The 26,751-nt window shown below is 39.4% G+C and overlaps 1 protein-coding gene across 1 annotated transcript in view; it reads right to left on the bottom strand.

The window, feature by feature from the left end:
* AFF3 (AF4/FMR2 family member 3) overlaps nucleotides 1–26,751 on the bottom strand; it is a 371,463-nt gene that overhangs the window by 261,510 nt on the left and 83,202 nt on the right. The window contains exons 2-4 of the mRNA XM_026066422.1: nucleotides 16,938–17,079; nucleotides 10,937–11,249; nucleotides 10,449–10,810 (exon numbers count right to left, since the gene is read on the bottom strand). Coding sequence (XP_025922207.1) covers nucleotides 10,449–10,810; nucleotides 10,937–11,249; nucleotides 16,938–17,079 — 817 coding nt within the window. The remainder of the gene's footprint in view (nucleotides 1–10,448; nucleotides 10,811–10,936; nucleotides 11,250–16,937; nucleotides 17,080–26,751) is intronic.

Below are 26,751 nucleotides of genomic sequence, written 5' to 3'. Positions count from 1 at the left end.
CACAAGTATTACATCTCTGTTTCTGGAACAAAACAAAGAGAGACTGAAGAAAAAAAGTGTCTTCCCTCAAGCAATATCTTCTTGACCAAAGGAAGTTCATACAATGTAGAAAAGAAATACTCATTCCTGTCAAACCCTGATCTTGCTACCACAGAATTCAATGGCAAAACTCCTATTAATTTCAAGTGGAGCATGATCAGTGAATAACTCAAATGGAAGTGGTAAACCATAAGCGACATAATCACTCAGGAACTGTCTCTGTCTCAGTGACCTAAATGGTAGGAAGAAATACAGCGAGAAAAGAAACATTAATTCAGAGTTTAGCAAGAAGCCTTTACTTACGCTCTTGCATAACTTTCGTCTCCAGAGTAAAGGCTATGGAAGAGTTTTATATGCTACTGTAGTATACAACCAGTTGTATTGCAAATATTGGAGGACAGAATTGGGAGTTAAGTCTCTCCAGTTTTATGCCCTGCTTTGACATTAATTCAATGTGGGTGCATTTAAACTCCTGCCCACTGCCCCGGCGACCTGCAGCTATGGAGGAGGTAGCCTGGATCTCAGCCTGGACCATGGGGAACCAGGCCAACGAGCATCACAGCGGACATCTGGTCTGTGGGGTCGGTGCTGGCTGTGCTATCCAGAAAGGTGTCCCCATCTGCCCAAATCTCAGTTTATCCCTCTGAATTTAATGTGGTCCATTTTAGAGCTATCTGGGAGCAGTTAATGCTGATAAAGAGCTTTGAAACTCCCAGATGAAAGCAATCAGAATAATAAAACATGCAGGATTTTTACAATATTGGTGTGAACATACCTGCACATTAGCAGAACTTAGAAACCTTCTGAGCAGAAAAAAAAGAAAAGAAAAGATGTGGGGTATTTCAGACCTTGGGACCACATGTTATGAATGCCGCATTGCACYGCCATGCCAGAGGTATCTGCCCCAGAGCACGGGCATGAAGCATGGTGATGGGCTCTCTGGGTGCAGTGCTGATTTCAAATCTGTGTAATAAAATAGTCCAAGATATTTGGCACGTCCTATGTGAACATGAGGTTTCACCTCTTCTACTTTCCACAGAATCTATGCCTGGGGCCCAGCCCGCTGTTGTGTGTGCTAGCGTACAGTCCACGTGGAGAGACTGATAATGGGGAAATACTGATTGCGTTTTCCTCCTGAGACAGTGATACCGCATCTGTGAAGAAGGTGATAGTCACCATCTAAATTTTTGCCCTGACAGGAGAGGATGAGTTGCTTTAGAAAATACTGCAACTTTGCAGACTGAGTCTGTCAGGGGAGCCGTCTGGACATAGATCCACTCCTGTTCAGGAGCAGAAACTGCACTGAAAGGGTGCTCCCAAAGGCTTCCTCATGGCAACAAATATTAATACACTGCAGCAAAAAACTACTGTTTTTAAGCCTGCTTGACCATCTCTAAGTTACTGAAAGCATCTTGTGTAGGGATGCTATCATAAATTATGACTGCAATGCCAGCATTAATTTCTGTGGGTTTCTCAAAGCATAATTTCATTCTTTTCTCTTTTGACTCTCATGTAACTCTTCTTTTCTCAGACTCCTCCATTCTTACGGGGCCCAGAGTATTCTTATGTCCTTTCTTTCTGTTTCTGTTTTACTTTCCCCACATGCTAAGTGTTTACAATGTGGTGCAAGAAAGACATTATCTGCTTACAGTATTTTTCAAACCCTCCATCTCATGCTGTGACTTAGTGCTCCATTCCATGCCATTTCTCTAGGCAGCATACTTCAACTGCAGGCTGGTACTTCTACAAGATCAGAAATTAACTGGCTAATACTTTTTTTTGAATCAGATGTCCCTGAGATTGTAATTAAAACTGCAGAAGGTCTTTTAAAAAATAATGCCTAAATTCCAAACCATGGCCTTTCTATATACTTTGTATTAATATTGATTTTGAGTTTTTTGATAAACAATAATCTTGTAGTTGTCCAACCAGTGTCTTCCCCTTTTCCACTTCAGGTCTAGAAGTTGCAGTAATCACATAAARCTGCTCCTGCCTCTCTATTTGAATGCACTTGTACAGCTAGCTTTAAATAAATGCAAAATTTGATTAACAATAGATTACACTTGGTATTTGAATACTAATAATCTCTCGCATGTGCAAGAAAAAACCTATCATCTTCAAAATCTCATTTCAAAATAATTACAAAACAGAGAGCGTTTTAAATCCCATCACTTCTTAAACGTGTTAGGACAAAGTGATAGGTGTAAACAAGAAATACTCTTGTTTTTCCTCTCTTTCTAGCCACACAAGCTTCCATTATTACATCCATTTGCAGTAAATACAGGGGAATATGAATGGCAGTTTTTGGTTTGGAGAGAAAATGCTGGACCTCAGTATTCCTGACCCTGTAGCTCACTGGCCTAAAAGCTTTTGTGTATTTATCTTCTAGTACAAGGTGGTGTAGAGCCACCTTGCACTGAGCATCTACCTCTCTGATAAACATGTTGGCAAGGGAGAAGAGATTGGAGTATGTATGAGAGAGTTTGGGAGAGGAAATGCTTATCCTAAATCATGTAACAAGCAACCTGAGCCTCTCTCACATGCTGCTTTTAACTCGCAAAGTAATAAAGGTACCATATTTCAGTACATGAGATTGTTATATATAAAATACAATTAAGAGATTTGGAACTACATGAATATGTAATGTACACATTTCTTTACAGATGCATTTTTCTCCAGACAGGCCGGTGCCTGCTTTAATTTGGAAGCTATCCATTTTCATACAAAGTTAACCAAGAGTGACAGGAAATCAGACGCCTACGTTATTTATCTTTTCTGAACTAAAAAAAAAAAAAAGCCCTCTGTTAATTACTTTTCTAGGAAGCTATTTTGTGGTACCACAGGGATAGATCTTCCATATTCAGAAGTGCTACGGAAATGACAACTTTACGATGTGCCGGGTGAATAAAGTATGTTACATGCAGATATTTAAGGGTAGATTTGTCTTCATTTACTGTAAGTGATTATGTGACCAACAGTAAAGAATTTAACTGCTTCTGGCCTGGCTGGATGCATTTACAATGATTACTGGAGGTCTGACCTTTTTAACCTTATATATCAAGTGGCACATACACGTTATTTATTTAGCTGGAATTAACAGTGATCTGTGAAGCTCTTTGTATTCTCCTTTGGCTCTCTTGCTCATCAGCCATAACTGACCCCAGTGAGTATGTTCAGTGATGGCAGTTTCATGTCACTCTAACTYATGAAAATCCAAGGAAACTACAGACCAAAGAAGTAAGATCTTTTTCAAGGGTACCTAAAAAAAAAAAAGCTCACCTTTACATTTACATGATATCATGTAGGTGGCTGTGAAGACAAAGAGCAGACAGAAATGATCTGCTCTCCTATAATTATTGGAAAGGAGACTGTGAGCTGGCATTAATAACTGCTCTACAGGAGCAATGCAGGTTGGACTTTCCACGTGACTGCACACGGATACAATGGTCTGGTGTCAAATGTAAGGTCTGAGAAAGCAGAGGGTGTCTGCACACTTCACTGGTAATAAACTTAAAAAACTCCATACTTTCCTTTGCTGTCCATATCCTACTTTAAACACTCCTTTGTTTGAGGAGCCCTGAAGCAGGTGGGGCAGGAGAAGTTCAGCCAAAACCTGGTGCTGAGGACCGTGCCTGGTGCTGGCGTCAGTGCTGTGCTGCAGTTCACAGCTCCTGCAGCAACATCCGGAAACGGACCAGTTTCTCCAACTGCTGAATACACTTGTAGGCCTTCAAAACAATCCATGCTAATGGGGCCAAAGGCGGAAAAGTGATAGCAATGCCATGTATCTTTAGAGACGCATTTCACGAAGGTCTATTAGACTACTCTGTTTCTGGCAATGAGSGTTTTTATTACATCCAGATATCATCCTCATAAGCACTACTGATGGATTTAAAAAAATCAGCCAAATTGTGCAATTAAAAGCTGTTTTTGTAGTTCTAGAAATAGCATTTCCTTCATCAGTAACTTTACTGTCTTAATATAGCTTATCAAAAGGAACCAAAAAGCAATTATACAGAGTTGTGGACACTTTGATGCAGGCCCTTTAGTATCACCCCCAGAGCTGATTCATAACCTAAACCATCCAGTCTGACTGGAAAAAAAGCAGGAGGAATGCACTTTTCTCACAATGAACCATATTTTTATATTCATTGAGCTCTCCTTATCCTAAAAGTGTCTACTTTTCCAACTCAGGAAAAGATGGGAAAGCAGTTTTATCGAAGGGAGGATCTGACCCCAATGAGCTGCTCAAAATATTTGTCAATAATTAGAAAAAATAACCTTTAGAAAAACTTGTAAAAAGGCAGGTGCATACATTAAGGAATTCCCTTGATAATCATAAGTTAATGTCCAGTTTCAAGAGATTTTTCACTGATGGTAGTCATCCTACTAGTTAAAAACAATGAGGAACAACAAGTGATTCACCATAGCAACAAACACATAGCACATACCATATGGAAAGCAATCCATACAGAAAACTTTAGGCTCAAAGTAAAGCAACTATTCTTTTTTTAAACTATTGATATGTTCAGGTAGTGTTTTCCCAGAAGGTGATTTTGATATTTAATTCAAAAGGGAAATGAAACTTTTGCTGAGGGTGGAAACAGTAAAACTAGGGAGCTCTAAAAATCAAGTAAAATTATTTAAACAATATTTTCCTCTACAAACACTACTGTGCATGAATAACTAGATGGATTACGCCCACTGTGTTCAATGAAACTGCCTGCATGCACAAAGTTACTGTGTGTCTCAATGCTTGCAGAAGGCCTGAAAGGGAAAGGCTTGTATCATCATTCAAAAAATATATGAAAAAATCCATCTTTGTAAATTGTGGTATCCACCACATTTGTTAAGAGTGTTTCTAAAACCACTTTCTTTATTTAATACATTCCTTTTTTGCAGTCCTAGCCTGCTGAACATAAAAATGGGCAGTTATGCAGAGCCCTCCCACGGACACACTCAAAGGTCCTGAATAATGTACAGCTAGCAGGGATCTTTGAACCATACTGCTCTTGTTGTCCATTTCTTCCTGTTTAACGTGGGAAAACATCCTTTATTTGTGGGGAAGGTCAGTGGCAACATTACAGAGATGAATTGAGCTGTATCTTCTTGTAAATGCAGCTTACTAACTCTTTCCCATGAACATCTGGGAAAGTAAACATCTACAACTGGCTCATACTTACAGTACTTAACAGTACTCAAGTGCTGTGATTGCAAACTGGCTTCTCAAGCACTGCAATTTTTCAATAAAATTGATAAACATAAGAGGAGTATCAACACACTTAATTCTGTGCTTATGTCTCCAGCCTCTTTGGGCTAGTCCTAGAATAATGTCAGAAGACTTCTGGAGTTTTTTTGCTTGCRTGTTCAACCTATCTCTTCAGTTTTCTCTAAAAGCATCTTCAGCTGCTCCTCTGTTTCCATTTCTGCCCCTCTGGGACAGAACTGACCACACTAGAAATCAGGGAAGAAAAACTTGGATTCAACTCTTAGTTCTGCAGCAATTCAACAGGCTCTGTCACAGCAAGGGGAAGACAGTGCTGCCCCTCTGAGAAAAAGTACTTACTCAGATCTCCGCTAAACCCTTTTCCTGCCTTGTGAGACACTGTCTCCCCTCTGCTTCATAGCCAGATATGCAGTATTTCCAGAGGAAGCATGCACTGATGACCATCTTTCCTACTTATTCTGCACTGGAGCTTCTGTAGTCAAATGAGATATGGATGCACTTGTTTTTTCACACATGAATTTGCACTTTCATTGTTAAACATGGCACTACATATTATACACAATGCACCAAAGCTCTCCTTAAAAGAATGTGATTGTGAACAAATTAGACATATTAAGTCTATGTTTGGGAGGGTTTTTTTCTGAGAAGTGGATGGGAGGGAGGAAAAAGTACTATATTTTGGTTTCTATTAAAATACAGTGATGGCGACGATAGGAAAGAAAAAAGATTGCAGATTTAAAGAACACTTGCTAGTGCATGTGCCAGATGCTGATATCTATATATAGCCACTCGAATGAGAATGACTGCAGAGGGTATCTCATCCAGGCAAACAGGAATTTGCCTGAGTAAGGCCAGGGCAAAAATGAAAAAAGATTCAACATTTAATCTATTGTGCATTACTTCTGCTGCAGAAGAAGTTGTGTAAGTACTCCATGAAGTGGAATAAGAACATGTCCTCATGATGACCTTATCTACATTTCACATAAACGTGTTCCCAAATTTAACAAAACAAAACCTGTCCTTTTTACCATTAGACCGCTAGCCATTCTTGAATACAATCTCATTTTCCTTGCTCCACAGCCCTTAGAGAAGTAAGCAAAGCACAGTAGGTAATGTATCTTCGAAGTAATAATAAAAATCAGCATGCAGTCTACAACAGGAAATTCAGAAACAGAACTCCGATATAAAGAATATGATTTGCCATCTTAGGTTTTTGTTATTGTCTCATTCATAACAAAATTTTAGAAATGAGAGGCACTTACTTTTCCTACCTCTTTTCCTCTATACTCTGGTATCACATTTTTCTTCCTTTCTACTCAGTACAGTGGGGTTTTACCTACAGCAATATAATTCCTAAGTAGTTCAAAATGTGAAATAGCAGTACTTGAGATGACGAGCTATCATTTATACCGAGCAATATGATAATTTTGGAAGGACCGGGAGGTTGGGTATGGATTCTAATTAACACTGATGAACCTGGTTCCTAAAGATTAAATTCCCAAATGAGTAACTGCTGCCTCTCTACACACAGGTCTATCCAAGTTATTCTCATTAAAACAATAAAAAAAAAATTATAAGCTTCACTCTGTGTCAAGATATTGAAGGCTTTCCAAAACTGATTAAAAATATTAAATGAGGTATTGAACTACATTTAAAATCAACCTTTTTCATGTATTGAAAAGTAATGGTCTATAATTTGTATTCAAGTGCTTTCATTTCCAGTGAASAATAATTGTACTGCAGCCAACTTGGTACCCTGTTCTTCTGAAAACCTCAAGGGATGTACAGAAGAGGATTTTGTTTCCTACTGAAGACACATGCTTTGCATAACATTGCTTCTTATTCTTCAGTTCTTACATGTAGGCTTAACTTTGTTTCATTATGCGTTTATTTTTCAGCTGATGGTTTCTTCAAACCAGTAAACACAAATGAAAGTGCATCACTATTAGATATACTGACAGACTCTGGAAAGAACTTTACGCTAAATGAAAGCAGGTGGAAACAGAGGACTCAACCTGAATGCCTTAGGAAGCAGACTTATAAATCAGATTCCTAACAATCTGTTATTGTTTCCTGGTTTTCTTTATCTGTGGAACCTGAAGTTGCCTACAGCCACATGATGTTCAAAATAAAGCTGAAATGACACACAGAAGTGCTGATCACCCCATGTTCCCCTGAAAAGAAAATYGATTCGCCTCTCTGCCCCTCTTGCAACTTCTCCCCCCACCAGTCTTCCCTATGTTGAGTCTCATCTTTCATCTCACACCTACCCCCTGCATTCACACCTCGCCTCCCCTATTTACATCTTTTTCCCTTACAGTCTCCTGGTTTTCACTGCCCCTTACACATTTGCAGACCTTGTCTAGGCCAAGTTAAAAAGTGCAGGTTTTGGACCACAGCATTACTATGAACATGTTTTAAGAGCTGAATGTAGAAGAAAAGTGTAGCGATAAAATTACGCCTTTACACAGAGAGCTTCCTGCCCCTCTCATTTCTGCTTCCATGTAGCTTCCCGCACACTTTTCTAGCATATTTGTCCACCTGCTTTCCCTCATGATCACCCCATATGGCCACTCTTCCAGCCACCCCATGGTCATTAGGGATATATTGCTTCTCCTGACGCCTTTAGTCCCATCCTGAACATGGGAAGCTTCATTTCGCCTGCACAGGTTCAAGGGACGATGTCAGCTTTTGGGCTGAGAGCAGCCTAAAACTTCTGTCCCTAATGAGGGACCGTGGCCTTTTGATGCAAAGGAGAAGTTTCATGAAAGCAGAAATTTTAAAAAAGCATGGAAATTCTTACAACACTATTAGGAGATCTGCGATACAAATAACAAGAGTGGAAAATATTTTGAAACAAAAAGAAGTGTGAAAATTAAACAGAGAGTGGCTTAGGCAACACTGACAAAGACTGAAATAACTTTCAGTGTTCGTCAATATTTCTCCCTGCAGAAATACCAGTGGGCCACCAATTTCATCTTGTGTCATTTGGGATGGAAAATCCTAGAACAAAGGAAATGTCAGGATAAAGGAAAAAAAAAAACCCAAACTGTGTACTTCTATCTCCAGGACTCTCAGCCCTCAAACATGAGATCTAAACATTGTCTTCTCATTAATTTCAATTTCAAATGCCACCAATATCTATAGTACCTGTTGTTTTCTTCTGAGTAATATGTCCATCATTTTTTATAGTTGCTTAGCCACTTCTTAAGCCTACTAGACAATGTTTTTTGTCCAGTTCTTTCAATGTCAGCTAAATGTTTATATCCCATGTTATCAAATACTGTTTCAAATATATTGCATGCCACAAAATCTGCATGAAGTTGGTGAACCTTAGTAGCTAACCTGCGCTCCTCTCTCTCCTGTCATAGCTTATGTTGCCATCGGTATCTAAGCAAGTTATTTTAAAGCCATCTCAAATAACTCTACAGGTCTAGAAGCTGCAGTATAAATTTACCCTTATGCATCTTATGGATTACATACAAGTAGTGAAAGCTTTCTTTGCTAATGAAGTAGGCAAATCTGGAATGCAAATGGTAAGTCCTGAATTTCAGACAAATGATTGCCTATCAAAACCCCTTTCCAAACATGTCCTTAGGGTATTGCATATATGTAAAGGGGGAAAATTTGAAAGATTCAGACAACTGCCACAGGCATCTTTAATTCTAACAATAGTCCTCACCTGCAGATAGAAGCACAAGTCTGAAGGAAGTAATAATAGCTAAATGGATATTAGTATATGCCATTACCTGATCTAGCTGCACAATTACAGCAATCTGTGAATGCTAAATTTGCTTATCAAATCTGGCTTAAGAGCCTAAAACAACCACTTTTCAGGAACAACATATCACTTCAGTGTTGTTTGGAACTGATGGAACTTTAACTTAGAGAAAAGCCACATGGGTATAATGCCTAAAGGAACTGAGAAAAGTAATTGCTTCCAGAGAGACTTCTTTCCTAAACCAAACTGAAGGGAAATACAACAATGAACTCTGTTTCTGAAAAATAGACACTAAGAGGCCAGAGAACTCCACCAAAAATGAGAGTTTTCCTCTCCTTTAACAGTACCAGAAACAAAAATGTTAAGACTAAAAACATCTCAAGACACACCACAGCTGTCAAATAAGAGTAAATAATCACTATCTCTGCTCTGAGACAGTCCCAATGATTCAGTTGAACAGAGTTGTTTAGTCCTATAAACAGCATAAATTGTTTAAGTCGTGGGAGCTCTACGAATTTGCACAAGAAGAGGATGTGATCATCTTTTATTGGCCTACGGGCATTTGATACACCCAAGAAAAAAAAATCTGCCTCCCATCCTGCCCAAACCAGCCAATTCCTCCCCCTCCAAAAATCTCAAAATCAAACAGAAAATCACAGACTATATTAGTGATGAAGCAAGGTGCCTGGTTGGAGTCAATGGAATGTGAAATAAATGAATGCAAAATAAATCAAAGCAGAAATCTTTCACATCTACTGCTGGTAACAGAAATGTTGCCTAGAAGCTTTCAGACATTTTCAGACAACTTCTCATGCTTGTAGCATCCTTGGTTTTCTACAGGATGGCGATTCTTGAGGAGGAAAACCTCCATCTTTGTAGAACTGGTTTGAAATAGAAATAGATATTATGAAAGCCAACGAATTAAAAGGAGAGTCTCATTACCACATTCTCATCTATTCCACAGATCGTCTATTGTTTAAGTAAGTAATTTATTTAGATTGTGAAACTACTTTGACATCATTGAGGATGGCAGAACTACTTCTGATCACAAGCACTTCATTTAATTATTGCCAGAGAGAAAAAAGTTGTCAAAATACGAAAAGTTAGTAGTAACACACACGGCTAGCAAAAAGACGAATTAAAATAATCCAGGCTTTATGTGTCAACTCTCAGGAAAAAAAGTCAGTGAAATAATATACAGTATGAGAAAATGTGCCACCGTAGGAAATGTTACAGTCTTGAAGACAGTGAGCATTTTGCCACTCATGTATTTTCAATGTAACTGTGAGGCTGCTATTTGCAATATAGAATGTCAATGTCAAAAAAGTGGAAAAAAAMCCCCTCAACCTGCAAACAAATACGTTAAAAATGTGTAAAAAGAGATAGATGCAGTTTGCAGTGATAAGCTACCATCTATACATCTAAGGCAGGGCACGTCATAAAACGCTTAAAGACACTTACCTCATCTTGCTTAGGAATGCTGAACTTCGTTATCTTTGACTTGGTCCTGGCTGAATCAGGCTTGCTAGAAGGCACTTCCCTATATGACTTGGTTGTCTCTGCTGATAACTTCAGCTTTGGAGACTCGTCAGGGGCCTGGTCTTGACCATCCATTGGTCTCACATAAGCTGTCGGTTTCTGCTGAACCAGACTGGGTTTTGAAGCAAGCGAAGGTGGGAAGTTTTGGATGCAGTGCCCGCCGCCGTGTTTTGCCGGCCTCTCTTGCACTTGTGCTCCTCCTTCCGAACCACAGCTTAGCTTCGACTGCTGCTGCACTCTGGTGACGTTGTCTCCTAGTGTGGACCTCAGCGAGCTTTGCTGGGCAGTGTTAGAGGAGGAGGAGGAGGTGGGACTGGATGCATAGTGTTTTAGTTTTTCCAGACTGGATTTTTGGTTAGCCAGTTTGAAGTCACTCTTGTGCAACTCCAGCGACCTGTGCYCATGCTTGCTTGCTCTCTGCTGGCCATCCGAAGCAGTGTTGTGCCCGGCCTTCTGCCAACCCATCGTGGTGCTTTTGTTCTGCTGCGCAGGTAGAGCTGCTGGTGTGGAAGAAGAAGTGCTGCAAACAGACGGAGGCGGCGGAGGTCTCGAGTCTGCGACAAGATGCTCATCAGGCTTAGGAAGAGAGGCCTGGGGAGTGCCAGGTTTTGGGACCCCAACAAGGTGACTCTGGTTTGATCGGTCAGTTAACAAGTCTTTCATTTCATCATAGTTGCCCAGTGTGTTCTGGATGCGATTTGAGAGCTCATCCCCCTTGTTAGTCTGCAAAACAAAAATTGAGTGTTCTGTAATGGTCAATGTAAGAAAAACAAAATTCCCTGCATGTTTCTGCTGGAATCCTTATTGAAGTCACACTGCCTTATTCAGCAGCATCGTTGAGGGATGAAATCGAAAATCCTTATTGTCTCTGAAGACACTTGTCAACATCTTAAATCTAGCCTGAACTGGAAAAGCTATAAAGGGCCTTAGAGTATATAAAAAAAGAAATCTATCACTGGTATCATGCTGTAGTTAAAATATATTACCTGGAAACTAGAAAATTTATTATTGCAACTACACCGAATGGTTTGGATTAAATCTGACCATGATAAAACTTTTCCTGTAGCCCAGTGCAAGCTTTCCTTCAGCCATGAATGAAAACACTACATTCCCGATTTCCTCCTCTGTCTGCTTATGTTTTCACATTGCAGTGCTGGGAAGCCACACAAGAACTAGTGCAAGCACTGAATGAACTCACCAGTCTAGGCCAACACACTGCCCCTGAGGTTACTTGAAGAGACCTCATTGGGACAATGGGAAAACTAAAGACCATGATGCACCTTCTTTGAAAATACTCTGACAGGATGCTCACTCTGGGCCACTCTCCCCTTTGAAAAAAAGTGAACAGATCCCCCCGAGGTCTCGGTAATGCTCAGTGCTTGCTGGGCACAGCAGTGGGACACAGCTTGAGACATCCACCCTTTCTTTCCTCTGAGATTAATCACTGTTTTTAAAATCATCCATTTACTTCCTGACTGAAGAGGAAAGAAGTTCCACAAAGAAATAAGAAAAAGCAAACAAACAATACTGAAAGTGATTGAAAATTATTGCTTTAAAAAGCTACTGTAAGCAAAAGGGTGTTTCATTAGCATTTCCGCAGCAGAGATTTCTCTGAATTGCGCCAATAATTGGGCAGGTGATGTTCCTATCTGGCTTATATTTTAAGAGAAAGAGAGTAATAAGCCAACAGTCTTCTTTCTTTTTTCCAGTCATGRAGCCTACGAGGGAAAACTCCCATTGGCTTCAGAAAGCCAAGATTTCATCTCAAGACTTTTATTTTAGAGGAAAACAGTAGCTTGGAGAAGGGAGGGAGTAAACAGAGTGGAGAAGACTCCCTTAAAGTTATATAAAAATATAAAAGATGTAGCATCAACACCAGCCTTTCAAGAAAAGTTGTGATTTTTTTGTTTTTTAAGACTTCCAATAAAATTGGCTCAGTCAAGCAAAAATGCAAGGGAAGGAAACTCCTTTACTTCAGAATTTTTTTAGGATTTCCTAAAAAAGAAACTGATGCCAAGCAAAAATGCCTTGTAAATGAGTGGAGTGGTGTCCACATATTACCCTTTGTTGGACTGCAATCATAGCATTCCCACGTCACCCATGTCAGGCAGTGGAAGCAGTCTTGTCTTACTTGAAACTTGTCCCCTCAAGTTTCAGGGACACTGGTTTGTAACTATGTAAAATACAACCAGGCAAGCATTGTGACATATATTTGTTACGATATTGTCTAACAGAGTTGATTATATGTTAAWAATATTATTGGGGAAAGGGAAAAGCTTGGAAGAGCTGCATCTGAAACATTGCCTTGCAAACTTGGAATAAGATGGATCAGCCACTACAGCCTGATATTCTCCCTACACGTGCAGCTGTTATTGTCACAAGGACAATGATGTGCCATGAAAAGAAATGTGAAGCAGTTATTCATAGACATGGACTGACTTAAAAGGGGGTGTTTCTTCACTTTTCAAGAACCACACTGATGTCYTTTAGAAGTGAAAACCCTTAACAGGGCTTCAAAAGTGGAAAGCATCACATACACCTAAAAACAAGGCATTGCAAATGCAATGAGTTGTCTAGTTCACTGCTTTAATTGGGTAGGAGGTATGTTTGACTCTGGCAGATTAAAAGGTGTGGAAGGCACCTACATGGGAGTCCCCCATGTTGGCCTGCTTGGTTGGTACTATGGCAAAAACTGAAAAGCTGACAAGGGAGATCCTGGGCTGCTTGTAGGGCAGGCTCTAGGCCACCTGTAGTTGGGCTTATTGATCTTCAAGGGGGTTGGGGACATGTGATATGTTGGAGACATGCATCTACTAGGGTCAGTGAAATGGCTTCTAAGCTTGGGCATCTCCTTGACCAGCAGAAGTACTTTCTGTAAGGCAGAGAGAAGTTTCCTTTCATGCGGTGGACCTCTTCTGTGTTTTCAGTGGATTCTCCCACTAGTGTAGGTATCTGGTAGAAAGATACATTTCTACACCCCTCTGAGGAAGAAGATCTGAGTCTGGGACTGCATCAAGCCTGACTCAGCCAGTCTATGTGTGTGTGAGGTTTCCTTTCCTGCTAGGAGCAAGGACCACCAAATGGAACAAGGCCACCCTGATGCCTGCAGGTCTCCTCCAGCACAGACAGTTTGTGGGGCACCTCTTTACCCAGGTGCCTCTAGGTCTGCGGAGGTAAAAGAAGGTGGCCTGAAAGTTCTCTTTAATTCAGTCCATTTTTTGAAATTTCAATCCTTTGATTGTTCATCACAGTGTCTGCACATTCATGTGTTAAGTTTTGCCCCTAGAAAGTCCAACTTCCCCAATACAAGGTCTACTCTTTCTGATGGCTGCTATTTGGATGAGAAGTAGCTACCAGTCTCATTGCAGATTGTCTGTGGGATATAAATAGCCTAGGGAAGTCAGGAGATTGCCTTCAGTGTGGATGAGATGTGAAAGTCGCACAAAGATATCTCTCTCTGAGAGATGCCAGATAACCACAAGAATAATTGCAGCAAACAGATCTATCTATCTAATGGCACATGCTGTCCCATGCCCAACATGTTAGCATTGTATATCCCTTTTGCCACACTGAGGACATTTTGAGGTGAGAAGATTTTGAGTAGAGCTGAGCTCATCTAGAAGAGCTCACTTACACTCTCTTGGGAACAAGATGGGATTTGGGTAGCTTATTATGAGCTTTAGATGTAACAACTCACTCCATTATTTGCTCTGAAATGTTACTGGCCTTATTTAGTTAATCATTCACATTGGGAATATGTGGTCCCAAAATGAGTAAGTAGGAAAAGCATTCAGTGCAAGCACATCTAACTTACAGTGCTCTGATATTCTTCTGCAAAGCAGGAAGTATCTGTATGCTCAAACACCTGCAAGATCCAGCACTTCCAAAAACAAGCCTGATGGTTGCAAGGAAGGCCATCAGAATTTTTTCCTTCATTAAAAATATTGCTATGGTTATATGAGGGAGGGCATTCCATCAATGAAGTATCCAGAATGAAATTCCTACTTTTTTAACTCCTGTGAAAGACATTTTTTGTAGAAGACACTGGATTTCTTTCATAAAAGGTTGCTATGGACACTTTGAAAGGCACAGGATAAGGGGCAACCCAAAGGGTTAGGATTTTTCAGAAAATCTGATGTTACAGGAGTAGGGATATGTGTCAAGGTGAGAGAGGACATAAGAGATTTCCAGTCTGCCTTTGATTTCCAGACATGGCCTTCCAAATGGCAAATCCTTTAGCTTTAGCTCATGTTTCTCAAGCTGTGCAGAGGAACACTGAATTCAATCAGAGCTTGCAGTGAATGTCTCTGTAACTTCATTCCCCTGTGGAAACACTGAAGACTTGAACATAATCTTTAAAGACAGTAAGAGTGGGTTTCACTTTTGCTTTCGCAGTAAGGTTTCCTCTTTTGCAGTCAGTCTCTCTTCTCAATAAGATCAAAATGCTCACAGCCAAGAGCGACAGTGCTGCACCCCCACACTGATGCTTCACGAATGCTTGGAAGAGTTCAGAGAGCCCAACAGTCCATTGCCAATGCAGACCCGACATTCAGAGTACTCCCCTGCCTAAATTTTGGTGTCCCATAGTGTCAGACTGACTGGTCTTCCCAGTAGCTGCGACTGTCATGCCCACAAAGCTGCAGGTAAGTGATATAGCTTGACTGGGCTTTGCCTTTCTCAGTGCTTCCTTGGCAAAGCCAGCTATAGGATGAATCTCTGCAGCACCTTTTTTAACTGCCTCATCCAAAATAGGGACACAGTGATTAAAGATGAGAAGCATGGATGGCGCCATTATTCTGATCTCCACATAGGATACCTACCTGGTATCCTCTCTGCTTCTAGAGAGTGTAATGATTTTTTGTCCACTCTTATTTAAGTGGGTGGAATTATACTGTGATTGAGTAGAGGTGCCTTCAAAAGTCATAAACAAACTCAGAAACTACTGATGTGTCCTTGATACATGAAGTCTGTGGCATGACAGTTAGTACAGAAGTCAAAACATTGGGACACAGGTAGTAATCATGGTGTGCAAAATATTTTTTTATTAGCGATTTGAGCATCAGTATTACCCACTTTAGGCATGACAGTCAAAAGGTATCAAGGACCCAGCAAAAGCACTGGCCCTTTGTGCAAAGGGTCTATTTGATTGGACCTACCAAATGGAAAATGATTAGTCCCAGTTGCAGCAGAGCCCTCACTAAATGCCAGGACACAGCTGCATTAAATAATTTTTTTTTTTTTCCCCCCTGTGGATTAGCCCTTGACTGGTCTCACAGTAGACTTTCTCAAGTGGAGCCCTGAGGAGCAGTTCAAGATGGTTTTCATGGCTTCTAAATACTTTTGTAATGAATGTGAAATTTGGGTAGCTGGAAGTCAGCTTCAAGTCAGACAGAGCTGTCTTCTATCAAGGCACATGGTTTGAAACTGGTAGCTCTTTCTTTTTTATTAGGGTCTAGAAACACACAAAAGTCTGGAAGGAATACAAGTCTTAGCAAGTTAAAAGCTAATCCTGGGCCATGGGCAGATATGCTGAAGGACTGTAAACAGGTGTGGAAGTCAAGTGCCAGGTCCCAAATAGGACTGCTGGGAAGAGGCACTAAAGCACCCAAAGCATCAAGGATGAGTGCAGCTACATGGAGAGGAAACACTTCACAATCTGGTGAATTGTCACACTAACTTGGGCATTGCTGGAAGGGCACGGTAAGAGATACACGATGATGCTTTGATGCATGCAGGCAGTCCCTGGGCTAGCTCCTGGAGAGAAGCAGCCCCTGTGGGATACTGCTCACGGGTCTTGTTCACAAAGGCTACGTTTGCAGGCTTCTGTCGGCAGCAGATAAATGCAGAAGATCCTCCTTGATCCTCCTAATGGGAAGTGGGGGAGATGATTGTGCCTCATCACACTACTGTTCCCAAGAGGGATAAAACAAGGACTTGAGACTTGTAAGCTACTTCTGCTGTTGCTGAAGGCAGAACATGGTTAGCAGACAAATTTTGTTGGCAATGCTTATAGGAAAAAACCAGTCAGGATATTTCATTGCATTAACCTTGCTCAGAGCATAATATTTACTATACAGCTTGACCTTCACACACAATTCTAACACAATTATTTTCTCCTAAGTGTTGCAAAAACAGGGTACCATCACCTTCACCTCCTAGTTTTAATGCCATCTCAAATATTGTTAGGATGTTGCTAGTTTATTTCATTCTCATGTGCAGCTGAACATTATAAGAAGCTAATGTAAAAAAAAAATCCAGTTCTCAAYGAACCATAAATTTTCCGTGTGAATTTTGTGAAGCTAGCACTTGTGTGAGGTTACTGAAACCTGGACAATGTAGGCTGAAAGGCTGCATTTTTATACTGTGGAATAAATAAATAAATAAAGAGCCACCCAGCTGGGAAGCATCTACCTTGTATGGTTCACTGAAGAGGGAGTAACTCGTGTTAAACGTGCCATCTTCCTGCTGGGCTTCCTGATTTCTCCTTTCCCATTCTTTCCTTCGCAGCACATTTCTATCCGGCTCATAGACACTGTAGCAGAAAGAGGAACATCTTTTTTAAGAGTTAATAATTAGTTAATTATTAGTTATTATTATATGTTATTAGTTAATAACATATAAGCCAGTGCGAATCTGAAAATGAAGAACTCTGGTTTGCAGACAGATGGCAAAAATAAGCAAGAACATGAATCAGATGCATGCCAGTCCAAGCAGGCTGGGGAGGCTCAGGTCTCTGGGAATGCGGATGCTTTCTTCACACAGAGAATAGATAATTAAATTCTTACAGAAGAATAAAAAAGAAATCACAGGGCAGGATCTAGTCTGTGCAGAACTTCTCTGCTTGAAATGTGACAAAGGAAATATCTAAGCAACTTTGACAAAGACTGAAAGTACTCTTAAGGCAGTTGGTAATTACAGCTATGAGTAAATAGAAATTATGAACATATTTCCACTTATGACATATCCTCTGAGTGTTGTATGAGAATGCTCCTTTTTTTACATGGATGTGTTTCTGTAGTGATTCTTTCATTAACTAGCTCCCTAAAGAGCTGTTAAAACTACATGCTGTAGTGGTTTCCACAGTTAGGCTGCTTCTTCTGATCTCTGTTAATCAGCCAAGTCGTGAAACTACTACTGAAACAATTCCTCTTTCTGATAGATTTGACACCATCACAACTTCAGAGCATGAATAAATGAATACTAGCATGGTAGTGTATGTACGGCTGGTGGAGTGTGACTGGGAAGAGAATAAAATCACTGCACTACACAATAGTATTAATTTTTAGAAATGAACTAATCTGGCACCAATATAGGCACACAAAATAAGAATCAACCTTTTTTTTCAGAATGCTAGTTTAACGCGTGACACTGTAAAATGCAGAGTTCTTTCCCCAACTCAACACAGGTTTGCAAATTTCAATCTATTAGGTATTGTTCTCATCACAAAGGAAACCAATGTGTCTAATAAGGTTTACGTGTTATTTCAGGACAATGGGATGAGCATGATGATTGCCTGTTTTGCTTAGCTCAGCTCATGCCTGTGTTTTGGCGCTGTAAGTCTGTAAAGCAGAAACATATATTAATGTCATGGAAATGTACCAGGCGTTATTAAAAAAAGRTCGTCTTGCTAACTAGTTTCCCAGTTAGCAAAACATATGCTACATTGGCTACCCACGTGACATTACCTAGTATGCTTCAGGCAAGGCTATAAAAAGGTCAACAGCTATCTGATTTTAATTCAAGATTTAAGAGAGCCGAAAATACATAGGATATGTAGACACTCTTAGTATTTTAAAACAATGCCTTAGTAGTCACCAAAGGACACTGAAATCCTATGTTTACCCATTAATGCTGCTAATTCCTCCTGGACAGGTCTACCCTAACTACTAATGTTCACATGAGGAACTAGGAGTCAGGAACAGACTAATCCCTAGTGGACCCTGAGCTGACCCTTTTACTGCCCCACGATTGCAGATGCTGAACACGGAGGCGGGCTCTGAAGCACAGATGCTTATTTTAACGCAGAATTTCACTACAGCAGCTTGGAGAAAGCTTCCAACCACTGATTTTTTTTTCTTCTGCTAACAAGGTTATTTTTTATCCTGTGCTTTTCATGAGCAATGTATATATTTCACACTAACACTCTCCCTTCAAAAAGTAGTGCAATGAGTAGACAGTCTCAGGATGAAGTTGACGGCAACAAAATGCCCAAAATGTCCCCCAGGAGGAAGAGAATAAGGAAGACCATGCCAGGGGGAGGGCTGCGGGGTCCATGCGAGCGGCGAATGTACCCTGTGCACCCTGCAGATGCCACGCGGCAGAGCAATCCTCATCTACTATTACATGAGACAGTCTTCAGCTACTATGTCATACTATTGAAGTATATCCCCACAGGGTACATCGGGTATGAGATTTTCTCGCAATAACCCTTGTGTCTACAGTAGGTTTTCTGCCATCCTGAATAACCTTGGGTTTACCTGCAGTTGCAGGGATCTGTTCTTACCATCATAATGAGCCGCTTTTCCCCACCCTTGCCTCTTTGAGACACTTTGTATTTGGACTCTAGCCTGCAGTCAAATAGAGATGGGCAGCTCCTCAGAGATTAGTTATAATACTCATCTCCATCTGGTTTCTAGGAAGTAAACAAGTGCAACGTTCTTCACTATGCCTCAAATGAATTAAAAAATGTATCAGTGTGATACTCCTTAAGTGGAGGCATTTATTTATTGCTTTATTTGATAGAGGGAAAAATCAATAAAGACATATAAGTCCTTAGATCTCTGAAGCTCCTTCTGCCCTTCCTGAATTAGACACTGACTGTTAGCAATGGCATTCATGATGGGCAATAATTTAGACTGATTATGCAAATGACAAAGCAGTGTGACGATGCCTAATATGCCATCTATAAGCAGTAAGTTAGGAAGAGCTACAAGTTGAGTTGTATTGGTAATACCAGATGGCAAAATCTCTAGCATTTGCAAGACTGCTCCTTATTTGCATGAACATTACAACAATCACATTTCCTTGAACGTATGTCACCAAATGTATTTATTTATTTTGGTTCAAGGAGAATATTGCCAACTGCTACAATTGTCTTTATTGCAAACACTTCAGTTAATGGAAAATGATTCTCTTTAATAGCTTCCTTCCTTCTTTCTTTCTTTTCTTTTAAATTTGTAATTTAAAATAACACCAAACATACATATACCTTTTTAATCATTTACACTGYGTTCCTCTTTTCCACAGCTGAGCCATGCAGAACAAGTTCACTCAAATCTCGAGATTTTTTTCTCCTTTGGTGCATGCATATGTGCGAGGCGTATGTATATGTACGTATTATATGCACACCCACACATCAGTTTATTGATGAAGGATTTTCTAGTATGGGCCAAAATGTTGAAACAGTTTTGCAAGATTAAGCAACTAAAACACAGACAACCATTCATCTCTCAACAAATTAGTGTAGTTTATTTTATAGAGGTCAAACTCCAAAAGGATGAACTTAAATAGTTTTTAAACAGCATATTGTTTTTTTAAGATGCTGCACCCCTTTCAAATTCAWGCTTAAAGGACATTAACTGATGCATGAGTGACAAGTTAAATACTTACAAAAGTTGTATATGAATAAATATTGTATTATAAAAATGATACTATCCCAAGTTTAACACACTGATTTAAGACACATTTTGATTTATATCAGCCCTAAGATCTGCCAAGAGACATACTGAAAAGGAAACATTTACCGATTAATTATGATGTCCAAATGCCAGCGCCTCAGATCCAAAGTACTTCCAGCACAGCATCATCATACAGTCACAGTAGCATTACATTCTCGGCTTCTTCTAAGGTACTTTGAATAATTTCACTATCAGGTATTGTACAGATGAGAATACCAATGGATTGCCAGGCTTCTTGGACTAGGGATGTTTAATAAGTTTCAAGCTGTTGTTATGACTTTCAGAAGATTATGTTGAAGACTGCCCCCTCTTTGGCTGTGTACTACGTAAGCACAGCTCCCCGAGAGATCAACCTCAAGAGACGAGCCCAGATGTGACAGGAGGGCCCCTGCCATGCCAGCCTCCCCATAACATGGACAGAAATGCTCCTAGCTTTCTTTGTGCTGTTCCTGACATCGGAAGGAACCATTTCAACCATTTCCTTTAGTCCTTAATTAGAAATAGACATAGATGGCTCATGGGAAAACCTGGGAGCAGAGCAATAACCTTCCTTCAAAAACCAGGGACTGATTTAATCTCATACAAAGTCCAAAGAGTTATGTAGTCTCAGGCTAGGCTGAAAGCAATCATATAAAAAACCTAAAGTTTTAAGTGGTGAAGAGTTTGCTTCTTTTTCTTTTTTTTTTTTTTTTAATCACACACTATTTCTGACTCAATTTACCTCCCTAAGACATCATTAGTTTGAACAATTCAAATAAAAGGCCTGATCTCCATGATTAATTGGATGCAGACAATACATCAGCATATTCTCCTGTCCTTTGGTTTAGGGAATAGCCAAGTTACGCATTCAAAGGAAGACACCATTTTCCATAAACTAAAGCATTGTACCTTTACGGAGGTATCACAACACTATCACAGGTCCACTGTGTGCATCAGCGATGCTGCCTGACCGTTTCAGAAACCACAAAATCGCCGCATCGCCAAGGGGAGATTCGGGAAAGATACAGCTACTTTGCTATGAGATCACCATCCTCATAACACCTGGTATCCTTGAGGCYGTGAAAGACACGTGCAGGTACATAGAGGGCAATGCCGCTGGTGCTCTCCTTGCCTGGAAGGGGTTTATCTGCCTGCCCAGGGCAGTGGGCAGCCAGACCTGCAGCCCTCCCTGCCTCACCTTGCCCTGCCTGCAGCCTGAGGGATGTCTTGCATGATGGAGGCACCCACTGGATGGCTCTGCGCGTTAAAATTTGCCGTAAACTAGAATCTCACCTTTTTGTTTCTGCACCTTGCAATATCCAGTCAAAAGATTTAGCTTATTATTCCCTGAATTATGAGGAGCCCTCTTTCCTTCTACCTCCCCATGCACAAAAATGTTGTAAAGCAGATTGAGCAGAAGTAGCTTGTTTACTTGTAGTTAATGTTTTTTGACCCAGGAGGTTGATCTTCTTGACTCCAGCAGCTACTTGTGACACTCCATATAAAACTTTCAGAACCCGAAGTTTAGACATATTAATAATAAAAGCAGAAGTAATGTCTCATGGTAACATGGAATGATTTCTTAAATTGGCAAATACACACTTCCCTTGGGCTCCTGACATACCTTTGCTAAAGAAAACCTAGATACCACTTGCAGGGGCAGAGCTTCTTTCACAGATTTTGTCAAGTGGCACCCAGACTTCCTCATTTGTGCCCAGACTGAACCTTTTCTTTCAAGTCAGATCAAAACTGTCCATATGAAGCACCATTGGACTGCAAAACCTACTCCCAGCATCATGAAAATTACACTATTCCCAAGCTCCTATGCGCAGTTCCTAAATTCCCTCAGAGAGGGTATTTAGAGCTGATCAYGTTCCGACCAAAAAAAAAATTCCCCACACCATAAGATATATGAGTTTCAAGTATAAAACTAGACCCGTGAACTAGTTTTCTGTGAGGGCAAATATATCTTTAAAATGAAATTTTAGCAGTCATTCCTGAATTATGAAAAAGTTGGAAATGTTTCAAAAATGCAAAAAAGGCAATATTTCGAAAAAAAATTTAAATGAGTTACTGATTATTCTCAACATTTCCCCCAAATTCTAATCGGGCACAAGATGCAATATACTAAATTTCAGGCTGAAGTGAGGCCATTTTCTTAAATATTTAATAGTCAAATTCTTCCCTGAAATACCACATTTACGCCAAAGTAGCTATACAGAGTAACTCCAGGGAAACATATACAACACAATAAAGAACCAGTCCAATCCTGATTCAGGACAGTGATTATAAAACTGAGTTCAGAATGGAAATAGGATTCCGAGTTTAACAATACTGTCATTCTCTTATCTCTGTAGTATTTTAAATCACACAAGCACAAGCCAACCTAAAATTGTGCAAAGGCAGTAGCCCCAAACATTTTTTTAGAAACTGTTTTATGCTCACAATTTAATTACAACAAAGTGGGCTGTTTTGCTTGCTGAATTTCTCGGTAATATTGAAGTGCTATCATTTAATATTTATTTTCTATTTCATCGTTTATGTCCATGTGTTTTGTTGGCCAATCTATTGGTATCAGTTCCATTTTCTAAGTAAGATGGGTAAGTACAAAGTATAAATGGCAACTATTTGAGAACTAATTGCTAATGGATTATGGTGAGCTCTTGGAGATGACAATCTTACATTTTTGGACGTTAAATGTTTTTCCTAATGACATTCTAACCRTTCATGCAATTAAAACAAAGGGTCTGCCTTCGATGAGCAAGTGACATAATCAATAAAACACCTTCCTAGGTTGCAACTGTCTTTTTTTAGACTTTTCAGCTAGCCTAAACAGCAGAAGTTAATTTGAGGATTTTTACAGTATTTTTTTCCCCATTTACAAACAGAAATGCCATGGGGTAAAGCAATTACTCTGATTTACTGTTTTCTCTTTGATTGAACATAAAGATGTTGCAGGGTTTCAAAAAAGCAGTAACTTAACAAACTGTGCTCCTATCCACAGACAGATAAAGTACCTACTTTGCTATTTCAAAGAGTTTACCTCCAGGCAGCAGCACAGAGCAAACATCAATCAATGACAAGTGTCTAAGATGAGATTGATGTTTACTCTCACAGCTTTTCATCTTACATCCAATAAATTATTTTTCCTTCACCAAAATGCCTGGTTAAATTTCATTTTTCACTTTGCAGTATCAGTTCTAAAACTTTAGCTTCCAGCAGTTTTAAAGCTAGGATTCATTGGTGCTTCATCTTTTATAGCCTGTTTATGATTTGTATTAACCATGAAACACGGCCATACAAACATGAATATGATCATGCGGCGCTGCGCTGGGCCAGCCATTCGCTCAGTGGCAGGTGCTGGCTGGAAGGTGCAAGATTGCTTTAATTATGTGCCTGCATCTTCTAAGACTGAATCCAGGAGCTGTATTTTCAGGGGCAGATATATCACATCCACCGAGGGAACGCATATATACACCATGTCTGCAAAATCGGCATTTGAGCGTACAGAGCAGGCCTTCAAGAACCCATGCTGGGCAACTGGAGGGAACCAAGGAAAGACTAGTTGTGGATGCAATTATTATGTTTAATGTACTCGCATCTGAGATTCACAACTTGCCTGAATTTTAAGTATCTATTGAAATATTGAGAAAATCTGTGATTGGAATGGAGATTGGGATCTATGTTGTTGAATCAGAGCAGTAAACATCACAAGAGAGGAACATTTAAAAAAATCCAGTTCAGTTCAACATCTGCTTGTAAAAGAGCACCTCTTCTAGCTCTGCTACTGTTAAAACACACGCATTTTCTTTCCTCAGTGTAACCCTGAGTTTTGTCCAATGAAAGAAATCCAGTCATAATTCTAATTTTTTTTAGTTTAGGGGAAAAACAACTTCTTTGCATTAGAAAAAATCTATGAATCCATACCTACAGTATACACAGATACACAAAAATTCACCATTCAGTAGTAACAGGCAATCCTACATTCAATGGCTTATTGATTTCTTTTTTAGCTATTAAGTGCTGGTGCTTTGTTTTTTAAACCCTAAAACTACTAGCAAAAATACCTAAGATAGATGGAGTTCTAATAAGGACATTGAGCCAAGTTAGAAACAGAACATTACTGTTACTTTTCATTTTACATTTAAAGACCTAAACTTAATGGGAAAATACAGTGCCATGCTCTAACAATATATTGTTTGGAAGTACATTCATATGTTACAAATTCACCACTGTTAATGAGCTTACACCCGGAATAAGCTTCTGTTTTTGTTTTCCTCCCCAATCCAAAATGGTATTGAAAAACCCCAGAAACGAAATGGCAATCTTAGTTGTGAAGAAACAAATACTGTAGATGAGATATAGGAAAGTATTCCTGTTGTACCCTCATCCATGTTTTTCAGGAGAGAAGAAAAAAAATCAAGACTGAATAGCACAAAACAGGCAAAGGAATATATCTGAAACACACTGAAGCCCTTACATTTGATTTTGTTAATGTTATTTTTTTCTTGTAATTCAAAAATGCAACAGCTGAAGGGATCAATAAGGAATCTTTTTTTCTATCTAACCTAACACTTCTAAATTCCCTGGGCTGTTACACAAGACCTTACCTAGCTTCACAATGCTTATATCTGATCCAGTTTCTTATTACATTGCTTCCCCGCCAGAGATGTCAGATACAACTCCCCACTTGTCTATTTTTCCTACAATGATTTCTACTTTCCATAGCATCCTTATGCATGGGAAACTGGAACAGTTATAATCTGCCAGATCTGTATTTTTTTTCCCCTTTAGCTTCTCCTTTTGACTCCTTACACTCATAATTAGTCAATAAAGATATTTTTTTTAGCGGACCATACAGCTCATCTCTGTAGAGGGCATGCATAAGCAAATTATTTATATGGTCTTGGTGCATATCCTGAAGTATTTACAGATCAAAGCTGGCAATAAGCTGAATTTCTGGGAGTGATCTAACACATTTTTAACAGTAATGAAAAAAGTTGGCCTTTTAAAATATATTTGACATTTTTCTGCAAGTGTTTAATACTTTAGTCAAAATGTTTGCTGAGCACTTGTTATTGACAAGTGTTTGCTGAAGACTGGGTTTCAATCAATGAAAATCTTCACTGATGGTTTCAATAGCAAAAAAACCCACCCAAATGAAGTATCCTGATAAATTCTGAAAAGTGATTTTTCCCTCTATGATTTTTTTCTTTCAAAAAGGTTGTTTTAATAAAAATAACCCTTCTTTCTCCCATTTTTCTCTACCAACTTAAATAGGATATTCTTTCAATGGGACTCTGAACAGTGATCTGTTTATGTACAGCTAAAAGCACGATTGAGAACTACACTGAGATACACTTGACATAGCATTAAAAAAAAATTGAAAGCTTTGTCACCAGTAGAAAAATGTCAACACACAATTCGCCCTGGTGCAGCTTGACTGAGGGCAGCAAAAGCCAAGGCTGTAATGAAACATTAAGGCCAGATCTAAGAGTACTTTGCCACTATAGTGATAACAGCACTGGTTACTAAAAAGTATTCCTGGCACAGTAGCAAAAGGAGCAAAACTTTATAAAGTTGCATCGATGACAAAGACAGATCACTCATAGTTTGAGTTTAGGTTGTCCACCTCCAGCGCTTTGGGCGCTGTCAAGCACCCCTATGAAACATGAGCGAAAAACACACAGAGACTCAGTCCCTAAAACGTAAAGGTTGTGAAGACACTTTTGTCTGTATTCACATGCCATGCATGTGATTCTTGATTAACATTCAAAATTATCTGATGTCCAAAAGGCAGCAAAACACAGCACTGGCTGCCTCGTAGGACACGTGATTGCAGCTTTAGGTAATTTTGCACTTTCGAGGAATGGCAAAGTACAGTATTCCATTATGAATGTGTCAGCTGTTAGTAACCATCAAATCTATGACTCATGAAAACGTCTATACATGTTTTATTAACAAAGCAACACTTCCAATTTACTCTTGCTATAATGGATAATGACTGAAGGTTCATCAAGGTTAATCAAGAAAATGATGTAAATTTTATGTTGTATTATGTTTCACTTGTCTTAAAATGGATCTTGTGTGACAATCTTTTATATGTGTTAAATAATGATTTACAGCATTGTGGAAACCACACAACAGCCCCAGTGTGAAACAAATAACGAACAAGTTAATATATAAGTCAGATTTTTTGTATTCCCAGAAAATCACTTCTTCTTAGGGTGTTCAGGGGATAGTCATTGAGTTTGGTTCCTGTAGGAATAGAGTCAATATATTTTGAGTTACCTGGTTTTAATTGATTTTTCTTTCATATTTTATAGATAGATTGAGACCTTATTATAGCATTTTATATACTAGATAATATTATAAAGGAGCCATCATGACATACAGATAAGGCTGAGCTGAGTTTTAGAGAGATGTACCTTAGCACGTCTACATGATAAAAAACAAACTTGGAAGATGTTAATAACTTCACATTCAAGTAAAGCAATAACCAAAGTACTGTAAACCTTATGCCAGCTTTACAGATACAAAAAATACAGTCACAGTAAATGTCCGAAGAA

This window comes from Apteryx rowi, unplaced genomic scaffold (genome assembly GCF_003343035.1).
Source record: "Apteryx rowi isolate R43461 unplaced genomic scaffold, aptRow1 scaffold_103, whole genome shotgun sequence".
NCBI classification, from domain to species: Eukaryota; Metazoa; Chordata; class Aves; order Apterygiformes; family Apterygidae; genus Apteryx; species Apteryx rowi.
Note: the sequence above shows the minus strand (reverse complement) of the source record. Positions and strands in the feature narration are given on the sequence as shown.